The sequence below is a fragment of the Plectropomus leopardus genome, chromosome 1 (genome assembly GCF_008729295.1).
Source record: "Plectropomus leopardus isolate mb chromosome 1, YSFRI_Pleo_2.0, whole genome shotgun sequence".
In the NCBI taxonomy this organism is placed as follows: Eukaryota; Metazoa; Chordata; class Actinopteri; order Perciformes; family Serranidae; genus Plectropomus; species Plectropomus leopardus.
In genome coordinates this window covers 16,003,754-16,020,816 of record NC_056463.1, presented here as the reverse complement: position 1 = coordinate 16,020,816, position 17,063 = coordinate 16,003,754, and the positions used below count along the sequence as shown (strand labels likewise).

At 38.9% G+C, this 17,063-nt stretch overlaps 1 protein-coding gene across 1 annotated transcript in view; it reads right to left on the bottom strand.

The window, feature by feature from the left end:
• mettl15 (methyltransferase like 15) overlaps window positions 1–17,063 on the bottom strand; it is a 67,231-nt gene that overhangs the window by 13,350 nt on the left and 36,818 nt on the right. The window contains exons 3-4 of the mRNA XM_042493709.1: window positions 10,169–10,305; window positions 197–388 (exon numbers count right to left, since the gene is read on the bottom strand). Of these exons, the coding sequence (XP_042349643.1) occupies window positions 197–388; window positions 10,169–10,305 (329 nt within the window). The remainder of the gene's footprint in view (window positions 1–196; window positions 389–10,168; window positions 10,306–17,063) is intronic.

Below are 17,063 nucleotides of genomic sequence, written 5' to 3'. Positions count from 1 at the left end.
GTCTTCCTAAGAGTTTCTGCATCAATATAATGCCACTTTCAAGGGACCAATAACAGTGATTACACAGCACTTCCCAACATTATTTCTTATGACAATTAAATCTTACAGCTTTTGTCCAGTTCTGTGAATACAGGATTATTAGTCAAATCGCAATCAACAAGACAGATGCACCTATTGTATGTTGCAAATCTCGTACCTCTCTCCATCCATTCTCATATCCAAGGGCCCATCCTTGCTGAGGGCAAAGCCTCTCTCCGCCTGATCCATCTGCATGGAGGAGCAGCCAGCGTCCAACAGGACAGCATCAATGCTGCCTGGCTTAATGTCCACGCTGGACAGCAGGGCCTCAAGCTCGCTGAATCGGCCAAGCAATGGCTTCACGCGGCCACTGGAGAAAAGATGAGGAAAGGGAAAAACACAATTAGACATTTGTGTCTAAATTCATTTGGCTGTGTTGAACGCTGCCTTTTTATAGATGAATTTGGAAAATAAATGCTACAATATTTCAGTGGCATTAAGTATTTTCAAAAGTACATTAAATTAAGCTCATCAGACGACAAATAAAATGAGAATATGGGCAAAAATATACTTTATTGTGTGTGTGAGTGCCAGCTAGACCCCTTTATCCTTGTGTTTTTAGTTAATCATTTGAATGAGATATATTTTAGTACAATGAACCATCAATAACTGATGTTAGAGAGGTTGGGTTTTAAAGAGTTTAAAGAGTATGGTTGTAACGAAAGGCATGTGAACAATAACAATTTGGACATTCATTTTTGTCTTTCTCTACATTAACAGTTACATGATTTATTTATAAATAAGGCTTGAGGACCTGAAGACAGTGTACATTTAATAACATCAGTGCTTGAATAAAAACATTTTTCCCATTATCATGTTTTTATTTATCTAATAACTTGATTGGTAATATGAATGCTATATTTGTGATACATATATGATCATACGTAAGTTTTTTTTTAGATTTTATTGGAGTTTTTATTAACAATTCATATCCTTGTTTAACTTAATATTCAATGTAATTTTTTGTATGTTTCCTCTATTTACTGACAATGAAATGGATGTCTGATGTCATGTGACCCATGTTCTGTTTGACTCTTAATAAAGTTTATACGGGAGGTAAAAAGGGAAACAACCCAGCTGGCAATGGAAGTCAATATGACATCAGAATGATGTTGGACTATTACATTTGACAGATGTTAAAGTTTGGTTTGAATAAAAATCCAATCAACTGTACTTTAAATTTTCATGACAATAGAATTTCACATTGTGTGGACCTTGACATCATGACATTATGCAGATGTTTTTTTTTTTTTATATAGTATTTGTCATTATTTTACATCAAGAGGACTAAGAGTCCTTCATTCTCTGCATGCAGGCATACGAGGGGGCTTCAGGGTGTCTGAAGGATAACATACTGTATGATGAAGTCCTTGTAGCTGTTTAAACACAACAATATGATGTGTGAATAACACTTTAAAAGGGTGAGTCGCTGTTCTGTTTTTTTAAGTTGTTGGTGTGTCTTTGTCCATGTACGTGCTATACCAAATGCTTTTCAGATCTAATATATGTTGTGATAAAACTTGGAGATTCACATAAGATCAATTGTTCAAATTCAAATGTATTTTATTTTTCATCAAGATGAAGACTGACCAAAAGAACATGTTTTTTTCTACATCAGCCATCAGTGTTCTATGTCAAATTGATGTCCACATTACACGTTGTCCTGACTTTGAATTTTGGTCACCTGACGTCAGAACCTAAATTCAACCAAATATCAGCCTCTAACAACATTGGCTGCCACCTCTCGCAGAAAATAATAGGAGGCTTCACCAGGCTGGCCACATTTTGTGTTTCCACTCCCAGTTACACATAACTGCAACTTAAAGCAAAGTCCTCTCTGGAAAATATTGACACTTTACCATGTTCCATACACACAACACCCACACTTAACATCCGGCAAGTCAGGGTAAAGTTACGCAGAGCGCGAGGAGACCACGTTAGATATGCGATTCGATGGAAACCCATTATAGCCATTATAGCTTGGAAGCCCACTAACTGTCTTAGCTCGCCTATTGAGCTCCTTCCTTGTCACTGACAGAGCAACACCCTGTGTACACAGTCACTTCCTCATGCACGAGTGGTGAGATCCTCCAGCCACACTGATGCATTTTTCATGTGACCTTTTAACATTGTGTGAACAAAGATGATGGCAGAAGAGAGCAACAGGAGCTAGCATCTATACATTAGGAGCAAAGAGGTTTTCTGCAGCCCTTCTACCCAGTCGCTCTTTGTGAAATAATTACTCGTGGAAAAAAAAAGACCGAAAACACGTGTCATTTTTTTTTTTGAATGAATTTTGAATTTGTGTTGGGGTTCTGAATGAAAGAGAGGTATAACATTGGAAAAGTGAGTAACTGTATTTGGATAAAAGGTCCTAAATTTACAGTGCAGTATGTCAACTTCTCCAAGATCAATTTGTGAGGTTCCTATAGCTCAGAATAAAAAGGTAAATTCAGCTTGTGTCAGGTTACTAGTCATTATCATATATGCAACTTCATATTTAAAATGTTTTATTAGTGTGAGTTCAACTGTTGTGAGTGGTGAAACCTCCGTAGCCAAAGATTCTCCTGAGCTGAGCTGAGCCCACACTTTCACTGTATGGTGCATGACATGGTTGTCTATAGGCTTAGGCAGAGGGTATTTAAGTGGAGCCCCAAAGAGTACAGAAAGTGACATATTCTGGCATGAGTTTAACTCCAGAGAAGTCCATTCTGGGCAACTGGGCTGAAAACAGTCGTGGTACCAAAAGCCAAGACAGCGAATGTTAGCAGGCCAATAACAGTGACGAATATTGAGGCGCCAGATGCCCCCGTCTGTTTTCTGTCTCAGATGTGGGATCTTGCCTGAGACAAATTTAAGGAAACTCCCTCAAGGCCATCTTCAGATAGTGTGTTCCCTAAATTGATATGGATGCAAGGTCACAGTGACCTTGACCTTTAAATAGCAAATTCTAATCAGCTCATTGTTTAGTTCAAGTGAAAGTTTGTGTCAAATTGAAATAAAATTCCCTCAAGGTTTTCTTGAGAAATTGCGTTCACAAGAATGAGACAGACAAGGTCACAGATGCTGACCTTTGACTCAACGATGAGCTGGTCACATTTTGGTCAAATTAGGTCACAGTGAATATTGGTGTCAAATTTGAAAAAATTCCCCCAAGGCGTTCTTGAGATTTTGTTGGTCAGCCGGACAGACAACCCGAAAACATAATGCCTCCGGACTCGGCTACTGCTGCTGTAGAGGTATAAAAAGTATTATAAATGGCACAAGACTATTGTGCTCAGTGCTACATGGCTTTTACTAAATCAACTAACAAGCACAGACGACTTGTTAAACATCTGAACAAATCATACGCCAGAGTGTAAAACTGGCTGCAAAATGCAAATAAATGGCTGCAGACGGGAGCCCTGTAAAGGAGCAGTTGCGTTATTGCTGCTCTACGGTTTTATTTAGGCTTAGTTTATCCGTAGAAAAACAGCACCAGAGACAAGACTGACTTTGATTATTGCTTTAAGTACTATATTGATACCATTAATCAGCATCGGTACCGATACTTAGCAGATATTTTATTAAACCTGAAACTTTATGAACACAAAAATGACTCCACCATCCTCCATATTAACCAGGGGATAGCAAGGGAAAAAAACAAACTGGCAGGTCCTCTTTTTCAAAACCCACTGAAGACAAAATGGCAAGGGAGCATCTCACCCACGCTGCCAGGGCCTCCCTTTGCTTTGCTGTTGTTATTCACTATCCTGCACAGTGATTGATTTGTTGAAAAATCTATAGTAAAGGCTTTGTTGTTCTCTCCCATCACCTGCGCAATCCCCTTCTGTTACTGCCTCCTCAGCAGCACTCTTCCCAACTTCTCCAGTTTATTCATTTTTATCAGTTATTCAAAGTATAAATTGACTTTTTGGTGAGTGTGTACAAACTTTTTTATGTCATTGGTTTGTGAACATTTTAGCCATTTTTACTGGCGATAAAGCAGTGATGTGCGAATCATGATTTGGTCACCTCAAAGCTGGTAACTAACTTTGTCTCCATTTGGCTGCAGGATTGACGTTGAAACATGCTTCTCCAAACTACAAACATGCAGACGGGTTGGTCAGTGACATTTGCGTGACTGTTTCTTTTTTACTTTTGAACCTAAATCCTGTCAGGAGTGGAATCAACCAATCACTTTGCCTGATGGGCAAGTCAGCTCTAGGCATCCTTTAGATCTGGAGAGTGTGCACATCAACTCCCCTGAGAAACCCCAATCTGGCTTGCGATGGGGTGCCAGGTGGCCCTGTCGACCATTTCCTAATTCATAACGAAAATACACTGATTCACACAGTAAATTTCATTTTATACTTTTAATGTAAATAAGGTACCAGTGTGCATTAAAACATGAGTGCCAAGGAAGGATCCCTTGGAAGAGGTTTAGGCTTATTATTTATATTTCAATTATTAATGTTCATTTTTTAACTAGCCCCTGGCCTCCTATCCTTTTGTGAAAGTGACCCCTGGTAAAAGCAAGTTGAGTATCCCTGGTCTAAGGCTAAGCCCTTGTCTATAAACAAAATAACAATATAATGTTTTTATTGTTAAAAGTACAAATATTAAAATTACATAGGTTGAACATTTTGATATTGACTATATTTTCAGAGCCAATATTTGCATAATCCCCCCACATAAAAAAAATCTGCAGCCATACAATGAAATGAGATTTTACCAATGCCATTTTAAAGAAAATAATAAAATTTTAGTTTGATGATGTGATTCATGCTGGGGTCTGTAATAAACAAGTATATTCCTTTACACCTAGAATATGATTTGTGGGCAGGAGCATATTTGCAGCACCACATTCCTTCATTTGTAATGGGATATTCTGACATATTTTACCTTTATCAAAAAAAATGCACCTCTTGTGATACTTGGCCATATTGCGATTTTGATAGTATTTTGAATAACTCTGCAGCCCTACTCTGGTGTCTGAAGATGTCAGCAGAGGTGCAGGAGAGAGGGGACTGAGCTCCACTGACTGGTGGGCAGTACCAATAGTAAAGCCATGAGCCTTCCAACGAGTGTTACACAAGTTAGGGCTGTATTAACGATTGCTGAATTCCTCGTTTTATTAGTGTTGGGGAATGTACGCTGGTCCATGAAGAGCACATTCTCTGATTAACTGCAGACACATTTTTGTGGCGCTATCAGTGGCAGCCAGCATACTGACAGGCAAAGGAGGACTGAGAGCAGCAAGTTAGGCAAGAGTGTAGCTTCAGACTGAGCGAGACCTCAGAGCTTTATAAGGATGCAGCTGTGGGAGGAGTCTTTGTTGCTACTCTGTGTCATAAAACAACTCTCAACCCTGCCCAAGTAATGTGCATAAATGGGAAAACGAGATTTAATTCATCATTCTGATACAAGGGAGACCTCAGACTTTCTAGTATGTTTCTATAAATCTTGTAATAGCTAGCTATTATACCATACTGAAGGCTCTATCATGCTTATCGAAGGCTTGTAGTAGTCATGGAGTGTTTTTACACAAATTATTTCTACTTTTTAATTATTGGAAATTTAAATTCTGTAGTCTGTGTGTCCGCCCACACGCAGGTGACGAACATACCTTCCACTAGACTCTGCGACTTCTTCACTAACACGTTTCTGTAAGCCACTGAAGGATTTAAAAATATGCAAAACAGTTACATAACATTTCTAAATTATTAACTTCTTTATGTGGCTTAGACACAGAGTTGGAGATATAAATGCCTTATGTAAGGTCTTATATTATTAAAGAGGACAAGTTTCAGTGGTGTATGTGCTGAGGTCCAAGTGTGGGCTCATAATTGCTTAAGAGATCTGATCTATTTATAGTTGTATTACCCCACAACATTGACATCATGCAAATTTTTTTGTTATTCTGGCATCTCACTGGATCAACCAAACAGTGAATATGATTTTCTTCAAACTCACACAGAGGCAGTCCAAAGCTTTGCAGTTTGAAACACCAGATATGTAAAATGCCAGTGACAAGGATTTAGAACCAGTCATGTTGATACTAGTAGAAGTCAATGAGTGAAGCAAACAATCACACACAAAAAAACCCCAACGTTGGCACATTCCCGTTTGTGCTTTAACATCCTCTTTCAGGTAAAACTAAAAGTTCTGAATTTATATAAAAACACTGATTTTTAATTTGTCAGCATTCTTTTTCTAATTCTCAAAGTTTTGGTTTATAATCCAACAGCGTGCCCCAGGAATGAGTCCTAAAACCCGAAAATAAGTTAGCTTTTTACCACTGCCAGTTCCCTCGTCTCAAAGTTTTTTGACAGGTTAGATGCCTGAATTAAGGTCTGTGGTTAGCACTAGCTTAGGAGACTTTAATGTTTTTTTATGATATAAAAATATGTCAGTAAATTCATGATTATGTGTCTTTAAAAAGGTGAGTTTCTCACAAGTGGATAAATGAGACTACAAAACGTCATCACACCGAACATGGCTTCACAGCCTTGTTGTGGTGGCCACGCTGAAGTCCTGCAACCGCAGTGTAGTTAGTTCACTTTTAGTCTGACGTTAGCTTTTAAACTCACTGAGATTGCATTTAGGCTTCAAAAATCCTAAAAGTGGTGCTCATTTGAAGAATATCTTGCTGAACAAAACCTGCAAGCATCACAAACGTTCATTTCCCAAAGAGCCTTTTTTTAGGTTCCAGTTGAAACACGTTAAACTCGCACACAGGTCTTCATGCCAGGTTACACTGCCCTGTGCAAATTTGAGTCAAATCGTATTTGCATTCAAGTTCCATTTCCACCACCTTTAAAATTTGCTCCGGTTCTGTCCGAACACTAAGTGAGTCTCGTTTAAATCTTGATCAAGATTTTTTCATGGCAAAATGTGTTTTTTTATTAATGCAGAGTTTAAGGGTGTACAAAATATCCTGTAAGAGTTCTCTTGAGACTCTGAGCAACTTACCAGATACTATAAGGTTTAAAAGCCACAAAATTAAAATCAGGAGTACAATGTGTCCTTATTCTCAAATTTTATTTCCAAGGTCAATAAAAAAACATCACGCTCGACTAGTTTACCTGACATAAAAAGGATAATATTTGTCTACACTTCAGTATTTCCGCCCCTCACTAAATATTTCCTTGCTTTCATCAGGAATACGAGTACACTCAGCGAGGACACCGTGAACCTTCACAGCAGACTCCGTTTGAGCGCATGCTCGTTAAACACGATTCTGCCTCTTCACAAATCAAGCCTGAAATATTCCCTCATGTTGACCTGCTCAGTTCCTTAACCTGCGCAAAGCCTGAGACAAGATGCTGATTGATTGCTTTCAGCAGGGGAGCAGTGATGAAAATATCTACGGTCCAGGGAAGAAGAAAAAAAAGAGGCTATCAACACAAGACAAACATACACACACTAGACTTTAAAAATGCATTTTGCTCGACATTTAAAATTTGTGCTACCTCAGTTTACCTGGGGAAGGTTTTAAAACTTGTGATCCCTGTGATGAAATTGCTGTTAGCTTGTTGGTGGCAACGCCTCCTTGTTAAATGCTTCCCTGCTGTTTCTCCACTTTAATTTTAATATCTTTATTTCCTGGTTCAAAGGCTTGTTTCTGAATGGTTGGGGGATGTTGTATCACAGATGAGGAAAGTTTACAAATATGGAAATCTACATTTGTCTTAGATTGACAGAGGTTATTAACCTGGTGGTTAGAATCGACAGAATGGCCGAATGCTGCTGTAAGTGGAGTCACAGAAATAACTTCGGATCAGGAGCCAATCAAGGCATTTTTTGACTGATCAGGATGATGTTTAATGTCAGCTGTCACACTGATGTTTTTACTTTTGTGCACAGCAACATGGAGCACAGCCTTCACCTCCTCTGCTCCACTAAGCTGTCTGTCTCTCCTCTCTGCTTGATTAAGAGCGGCAGCTGAGCTTCACCCGCTGACCACCATACACCATAAACAGAAACGCAGTATAAGACTGTTTATTTACATCATTTACCCAAGTTATGAGGGCTCATTTCATTTCAGCTCAGTCAGAGACTTTTGCGTTTTTCCTTTTTCAGTCTTTCTCCGCCCTGCTCTGAGGAGAGAGACAGCAGTGCTGTGTTTACTACAACCTCAATCACTGCAGGTACACGAGCTCTGCAAGCATTAAGCAAACACTGCATATTAATTAATGATGGTTAATCTGCTCAAAAGATGTGCAGACGACAAAAATAAATACTCTACAGAATACAGATCATTAAGGTAACTGAAACACAGGCTGTTGGAGCAACCAACACTGGACTCTTAAAGGGACAGAGATATTCCCTCGAGACAGTGAGGGGGCTAAAAATACTATATTAAGACTATATAAAGACACTTTATTTTGTAATATAAATAAACAAGTTAAAATAAAAAGCTAATAAAAACACATCATGGAACAGCTTGGATGCAGGTATTTAAAAAAATAACTTTAAAGACGCCTTCTTAAAGTGTGCACTGTGCAGCTGTATTATCAAGAAAAAACAAAAGCATAGATCGGGATTTGGTATTGGCAGATATTCAATAGTAAACAACTGATCAGGATCGAGGGGAAAATTGGCAAAATTATTCAGATATCATGAAAACATAAAGTTAACTGCTCCTGATGTTTGATAGCATTACTAAAAATGCAATATGTTTTAAGACAGGAAAAGAAAATGTTTTTAAACGAGATGACAGGGTGAAGTTTTCAGACACTTTCCTGGTGTGATTGCTAACACGGCACTTGTTGATAATGCAAAAATAATGACGTGGATAGAGCCTGTAAACAGTTAATAATCTCAGTCTGTGTTTGACCCCGTATCCACGCATGTAAATCCATCGTTTGCCTGAATTGGCTTTTCAATAACGCTTGGTGAATTTCAGATTCATAACATTTATTGTGGGCACAACTCCTGCGTAGCTCGAAGCGCAGGGAAGTCATAGCAACAACAAGAATGGTTAAAAGCAGAGAATAGCGAGGCTCAACATCCAGGAGACAAATCCCATTAAAGGCATGGGTGAATATCATTCAGGGAGCAGAGGTTTACTTTCATAAACTAATGCTTTTAAATAAACGTTAGAAGGTGAAATTATTCTTTTTATACTGTAAAGCCGAGTTCAGATTCACACCGACACTCAACAGTTTGCTCTGAGGTTATACTTTCCTCAAGACATGGGAGTGCAGAGGAGAGAGAAAATCCTCTAACCCTGTTGTGTGGATGCACTGCGTAGGCTGCCAGGGTCTTTTACTCAGGCTTCCAATAATATTGGTTAATTGCTAGATTTCTCTAGCTTCTCTCAACTTGCATCACGAGTAGGCGTGGAAGAGTTTACAGCAGGGGTATATTGCTGCTGACAGAATACAGTGTTCTCATTCTCTCTCTCTCTTAATTGTCATTCCCTGCTCACAGGCACATTTCTCTGGCAGATTCCCTTGAGAGAGGTTTCCCCAGAATCTACGTAAAAGGATTCCTTCCCACGCTATGGTCTTAGGAACATCTCATTTTCATCCTCCCGCGCCTTGCTCATGCACACACACATACTCCCTCTCACCCTGGCATTGTGTCCTCGTGTCTCCCTGTTCTCTCACTCTCATGTTTTTTTTCTCTCTCTCTCTCTCTACACTTTTTAACTTCTCTGGGCTTCTCTCTATCCCCCCCCCCCTCATATCTTATAGATCCTCCGTGGGAGGCAGCATCTCCTTCACACTGCAGGCGTGGGCCCTTACTCTGACAAATGACATGCCGGGCCCACCAGCTTTGGGGGGGGGGAGAAAAGCTTTAAGTTAAGAAGTAGGAATGGATTTGATTGGATGTTGAAACTCAGGGGCTGTATCTTGGCGAGCAGCATTTGATTGGGCTCAGGCGAGAAGTGAGAAATACAGGAAGAAAGTGCGATACTATATCACACCTACAGTATGTTTTAAGAAATAATGACCACAGAGCAAACACTACTCAAAATGGTCAAGCTGTCAGCTGCGACAATAAAAAAATTATGGTATATTTATAAACATTTGTCTAGACAGATTATAACATAAGCTCTTCCTTGTGTTTTGGTCTAGTTGTCGTTCAGTAAATCACTTACGAGTGTTCCTTTGCAAACTGCTCGGCCAGAGAAATGGCTGTAGGATCTCGGTCTAAGGCCAGGACTGTGACTTCAGGCACCATATTCAGTATCGCTTTGGTATGACCACCACCTCCAAATGTCATGTCCAGGACCACCTACATGTGAGAAAAGCAACAAAACAACACATTCTTCTCACACCAGGACTCCACAAACACAATTATTCATCATATTAACATCACAATGTTCTTCATTTAAATGGTTGCTTCACACAAATGTGTTATTGTATATCTAATTTTTATGAATCTGTCTTATCTTAGAGTACTTAAAGGGACAGTTCACCCCAAAATCAAAATATTTATATACTAAATGTATAAATTTAGACTGTTTTGATGTGAGTTGCCATGGAGATATAATATATAATGATAAAATGGAACTAGACGGCGCTCAGCTTGTGGTGCTTAAGGTGCCAAAAAATAAATTTTAAAAACTCAACAGCAATATCTCTTTCCAGAAATCATGATTATGTGACTCAAGATAATCCACAGACCTTGTTGTGAACAGTTTCATGCAGGAACTATTCTCCTTCTACTGAACGACACCTGACAACTCTATCACCGTGCAAAGAAAAGTGTGCATCTTGTTGTGGACAAGAGGCTCGTGCTCGTGATAGCGCAAGATGTAGAAATTGGCTCGGCTGACCTGTAATGTTGGCTATCTCAGTGATACTATAGCCCCCTTTCCATGATCAGCATTGATGGAAAATCAGCGCCTGGGTGACCATGCTAATTTTAGCCCCTTAACCAGCAAATTCAAATCAATTAACTCCATAGTTTTATAGCCTATTTTTGGCAGGTTTATTTGTGCTTAAAAAATCTGCCTACATATGCTAATTTTGGTGGAAACTGGGTATAGATGAGCAAGGACATGGATACTGCGGACACATTTGGTTTGTAGTGTGTTTGTAGCCCCTTAGAGCAGTGCTCACCATTAGTACAAGAGAAACCTTCCGACTCGACGGTTATCTGAACCCTGCTCAAACGTGGGGTTGTGGTTTACAAATGAGGCCAAATATTGTAATAATCAACTTCATAATTCATTATACATGAAGCCGTGGTTCACCTTATAAGTGACAGGATGTAACCTTTTCCATTACCCTTACCTCAACCTTAACAGCCTTTCTTATAACCTAATAATTCATAGCTAGCTAGACGCCAACTTAGCAAGGGCTTCTGCTTCCAGGTCAAGGGGAAAAGGAGGCTGATAATGGACGTCGTGAAGATATGGTGGGCAAGTCATGTAACTGCTCCAGCAGCAGCTGCTCTGTATACCTACTCAGGTTAGCTAGTAATAGATGCACGCTTCCCTCTGCACGGTGGTAAATTAGACAGGTGTAGTGTGGTAGAAAAAAAATAGTTCCCACATGACACTGCTCATCATCATTATTTTTGAGTAACTGGGTCATGATTTCTGGAAAGGTATACTGCTGTTGAGTTTTGTATTGTATTGTATTTTTTTAAATGTATTTTTTTGGCGTTTAAACACCACAAACTGAGCGCCATCTAGTTCTCTTACATTGGAGAGAAGGTAGACATCTCTACGACCAATCTCTCCAACATTCAGCGACTCACATCAAAACCTTCTAGATTTATAAATAGCACTACAGGCAAGAGGAAAAACTATTTCTTATTATTTTGGGCTGTACCATACATTTAATCTCAAAATCTAAAATTGCTGATATGCCTTTATGTTTAAAGGCAGACTTCTTTAATATATATAGACTGATAAAGGTTGTCTTTGTTCTTGAAAAACTGAAGTGTAATGCTCAAAGTATAAATCATTATTGCATTTTCCTCCCAATTAAATTACTTTACTTGTTTATTGTTGCCAAGCTAAAACCATGACATTCACATCAGCACTGATGATAAAATTCAGCTCAAAGTGCAATATAACATTTTCAGTCAACATACAATATTCTGTTTAACAGCTACAAATACTGTATGAGAGACAGAGTGTAAGGTTAAATGAGGTCTTTTATGTTGTTATTTTGTTCAGCCCTTTGACAGATTAAAAATGTACTGTGGGAATAGTTCATCTGACAGAAAAACACCCAGTGACACAAGCTGAACATGACAGGGCCAGCATTTGTTTAATCGTTATTGAAATTAGCTATAATGTCTTGCGAGTTCTGGTAAATGTCGATTTTATTTCCCTTGCTTTATTTTGAAGTCCCACAGCAGTGTTTCTGCAGGCCAACTAAACCATTATTTATTCTCCCCTTCAGTAACCAAACAAAACAAAACAAATCAGCGGTGAGTATTTCCTTTCACATCCCTTCCTGTATGACTAAATCTTTACTTCTAATGAAAACTCAGGTTCTATTTTTTTCCCCCAATCATGGATATTAACAGAAAACAACCGTATGAGGTGAGTGATCAATTGATCACCTACAGAGCTGAATCAGACTGATCCTGATGGATCTCGTGTTGTGATCGATTACGCTGTGAATTCATGGTCTGATCTTGCCTGGGAACCAGATAGATCTGCGAGCTCATGGTTTATTTGCTCTGGCAAATAGGTTTGGTTCTCCCCAGCTCTGGACAGATTTCCACAGCCCAAAACGTGCCAGGCCAATCACAACTGTTTAATATGTGACGTGTTTGAGGAGAAGACCATAAAGAGGGATGCTGTTGAGGGATTTTCAATGCAGCTGATATAAAACATTCTGTTGATGCCGTTATTGCAACAGTATTGAATGAACTGCACACTATATTTTTGCTAAAAGACTGACTGCACTTAAATGAGCAGTGTGTAGGATTTGGTGGCATCTAGTGGTGAGATTTGCACTTCTCCCATATTCAGCCATTAAATACAAATATTCGACGATTTATTTCTTTTTCAGTATAAAGTTTGAAAAGGCTTAGCCGAAGCTCAGCGTGACACTGGCATTCATGTGATATAAATCTAGCAACTTTGTCGCATTAAGTTGCTGTGAGCTGTAAATTCACCACCTCTAAGCAGAAGAGAGAAAATAATGCTTTCTAAGGGCTTTACAGTGCAGAGACTCTTCCTCCTCTGCTTTGCTGCATCGCATCTGCTGACGCTTCTACCAAAGAGTAGCATGACAGTCAAAAGCAGTAAAGTCTGGGGACCAAATGTCACCAGATGTACACTGCCCAGCCCACACACTATAAAGTTGACTGAGGGGTCTCCAACTGATGGTTCGACTCTCCAACTGTCAGGGCACAGCCCTAAACTTTCTAGTCTCTATTGCACAATTTTACAATTTTGCACACTATTACAAGATCTATAAATATATCATTTTAAAAATCAGTCTAACTTGAATGAATGGTATAATCCACAACAAGACTATAACTGCAAAAACAGTGGTGAACATTTTAGTCTGGATACCTTTCAGAGGGATTTGATAAAAGATAGAAACACTGGTAGCCAAATTTAGCTGAATTTATAAGATGTCACGACTGCTGCTGTGTTAGCTGGTGCTAACCAGACAGACATTGAACTGACTGATCGCTGGGAAAAAAGTGTCTCCGGACATAGTCCTTTAGCACTGTGTCAAACGGCAGCAACAGCTGACTGTAAGGCAGGGATCAGCTGTTGTTGCATCGCTATCTGTATATTTTTTGTTTTTGGAGTAGATGGCTATTTACACTCTGCTGAGAAAACGTGTTTGTTTCTGGCAAAAGGTCACTTTGCTGCCAGTCTGGTGATCAAATAGCGGAAACTAATCTCTTGGAACAAATGCCCAGCCATGATGGAGTAATGCCTAAAATGTTTATAAACTATTTTAATTTATTGCTCTACAGCCAGTAGATGAGACTGGCTTCAGTGTATTTATTAATCCTCACACCCTCCCATTTACATTGCACTTAACCATGCCCTTTGGCACTTTGCGCCCAAGACCTATCGCTCTGCAGTGGTTGCACTTTCATGATTACAATAGGGCCCTCTGTTATGTCAGAAACATTAAAATAAATTGTTGTTTTGGTTCCCATGTGAAAAATAATACTGTCTGTGCATTGGTGATCATTTCCTGTGTTGTGGTTTTGGTTGCAGACATTGCTGCATTTTGCTAAATAATGAGGAGAATTTTTGATACATGCCACCAAAAACAGTTATAGTTTGTGTTGACAACTCTGAGAGACCAAATTTACAAGACATTTCTTCCCAAATGCTGCGGTTGCATGGACGATACTTCTTTAATCCGTTTGTAATCATTCTAATTAGAGATTCTGACTGACATAAAGGTTAAATAAAGTAATCTGATTAGATGTGCAATGCACAAGTAATGCAAATGTAACTTTTTTTGACTTGTGCAAAGTGGCTCCACTGTAAAGCCTCAAATCTGTCAGAAATGCGACAGAAGGGGAAGATGTTTGTTTTTCCAACCTTATTGCAAAAATTCAAATCATTCAATAGATAAAGTATAAAAGTAGGAGACGTGGTTCAGCCTGTAAATAAAATTTAGAAGCAAGTAACTAAGTGCAACCCTGGTTATTTTCCGTAAAAATTACAGCTATCCCTTTAAGACCTCACGTGCAGTAGACGCTACAATTTACCAGTTTTCCCTAAACGTCTCATATGTCTCCTATAACAGCAATGTAACGGCAGTTTAACATACTGTTTCACAATTACAGAATACATTTATTTATCAAAGCACTCACATGAGAGCACTGAATATTAAAATATATGAATTCTCGATGTTACCCCCACATGGGGAAAACATCAGCAGTGAGAATAAATTTATTACAACCTGAGAAAAATGATCAGATTAGGCATGGTCTACTACATAGTTTACATGGTTGTGTATTTTGTCTATATATTTGTCTATTGCATAGATTATCAAAGGTTTATACCAGCCCTCTCAACCCGACTGAAAATTCCTTGAGATCGGGACAGTCTGTTGTGATTGAGATGATTACATGAGACATTTTTAGTCTTATTGGGCTATTATCATGATTATTATTAGTGGAAAATATAACTTAATCCCCCCCCCCCCCCATTTTGTGGATGTGCAAAAAATAAAAACGAAAAGGTCTTTCGTTGATTTAAAAGGATTTCTTTTTTTATATAACAGAAAATAAATTGATTCAAATTTTAAAAATGACTTCAAAAAGTGTTCGATGTTTGCGCTGTACTTCTTGTGTCTTTTATACTAAGCATAAAAAATTGTTTTTTTGTTTGTTTTTTTTTATCAGTGAGTATTGTAACCATTTGGTTACTGCTGAAAACAATTTGGTAATTTATACTAAAATAAAAATGTAAAAATACCATTGGATATCAGCTGAAGTAACTTTTAATTTAAAAAGAAGACGATCACTAATGCACTCTGCTGTTTGAGTAATAAGGTTGAAAATCAGCAAAGGATAGCTGTACCTCGCACTGTGTAGCATGCATCTTTTTTTAATGAATTTATATCTTCAAAATTGTGTGCATAACTTCCTGCATGTCAATAAGTGCATATTAACTGTTAAACACCATTTATTAATCAAATCTTGGGAGGGAAGGAGCGAGCCGGAAAAGGCTTTATCACGGAAATGTCCAATACCTGCCAACCACTCTGCCACAGCAGCTCTGCTGTTAGTCAGGTAGCTGTAAACTCAGCTGTATTTATGGATTAACACTTACAAAGCAGATAACATCCCCTGTCCAGACATAAAAAATCTCAGCTCTGCGCTGACTGACCAGTCTGAGATTGTTTGAATAATTGGTTTTATTACTTTTTAGTTTTCAAATACCTTCTCTGTGATTTATTATAATATCAGCAAATGGTAAAGAACAGATGTAAAATGACAGAAAATGGAAATGCCAGCTATTCCCCACAAAAACATTATACATGTCGATCGATAGTGACGTTGAAGGTGGGGTGTGTGCGTGCATGTGTGAGGGAAGAAGTGATCAATGGCGGTTCCCTCTCCTTTCCAGCGCACAGCAGCAGATGGGGAGGGGGTGTGGGCTAGTGGGATGAGTCACACGCATAATGAACTTGCCTGTTGTGCTATTCAATACAAAAAAAGGAAAACGAAAACAGACACACAAACAGCAAAGTAGGCTGGGTTTTATCGAAACAGTCGACACAAGCAACCAGGAGACAAACTGGTCTTCTGCTGGAGTGTGCGGCACTTGTCACAACAATGTTTTGTCACATCTTGAGGAAGCTGTGGCCAGAGGAACAAAGGTAAAATCCTGTTTGTTTCACTGGTGCAAACGACAGAACAGACTGATGCTCAATATATTCTTCAAGGTGTTAGGTTGAAAATGTAAATACTGTACATTCAGTCACATTTGCATCACTGCTGCACTGAGCACTATCCATCTATATGAGGTTTAATACAAGTTTTCTACTCACACACACATACACACACTGAATAAACCAAGCAAAAAAATTAAGTGTGTGCAACCAAACATGGAGAATTGGAGGTTTACAAGGTCATTTATAAGGTAAATTGAAAATCTAGTTCCCTCGCCCTGAGGGAAAACAAGCTTCTTCAAAAAGCCCTGAATGCTGTTGTGAAAATCTTCCCCTCATTTTCAAAAAGCCTGCAGCTTCTGCCACCAGATGGACAAAACAACTTCTTGAAAAGATTTGGTGATAATGGGCTTGGCATTTGCGATAATGATTGACACCAAACTTGGGAAGTGAGTCATTCCCATTGATATTTCATACAGAGGGGTGTCAGCGAGCCTCTCACCTACAGCAGGGCTTCCCACAGAAATCAGCAGATTGGAAACGAGCCAGAACACAAAACGTGGGTCATCACAGTCTCTAAATGCAGAGATGATACTTAAAATAAAAGTAATTACTGTGCTTTTGTGTTTTGTGCTCAGTTTGGGGTGTGTAATATCTGCCTTTCCCAGCAGAGGGAATAGGAGAGTTAGGAGTGGTCCAAGTGGT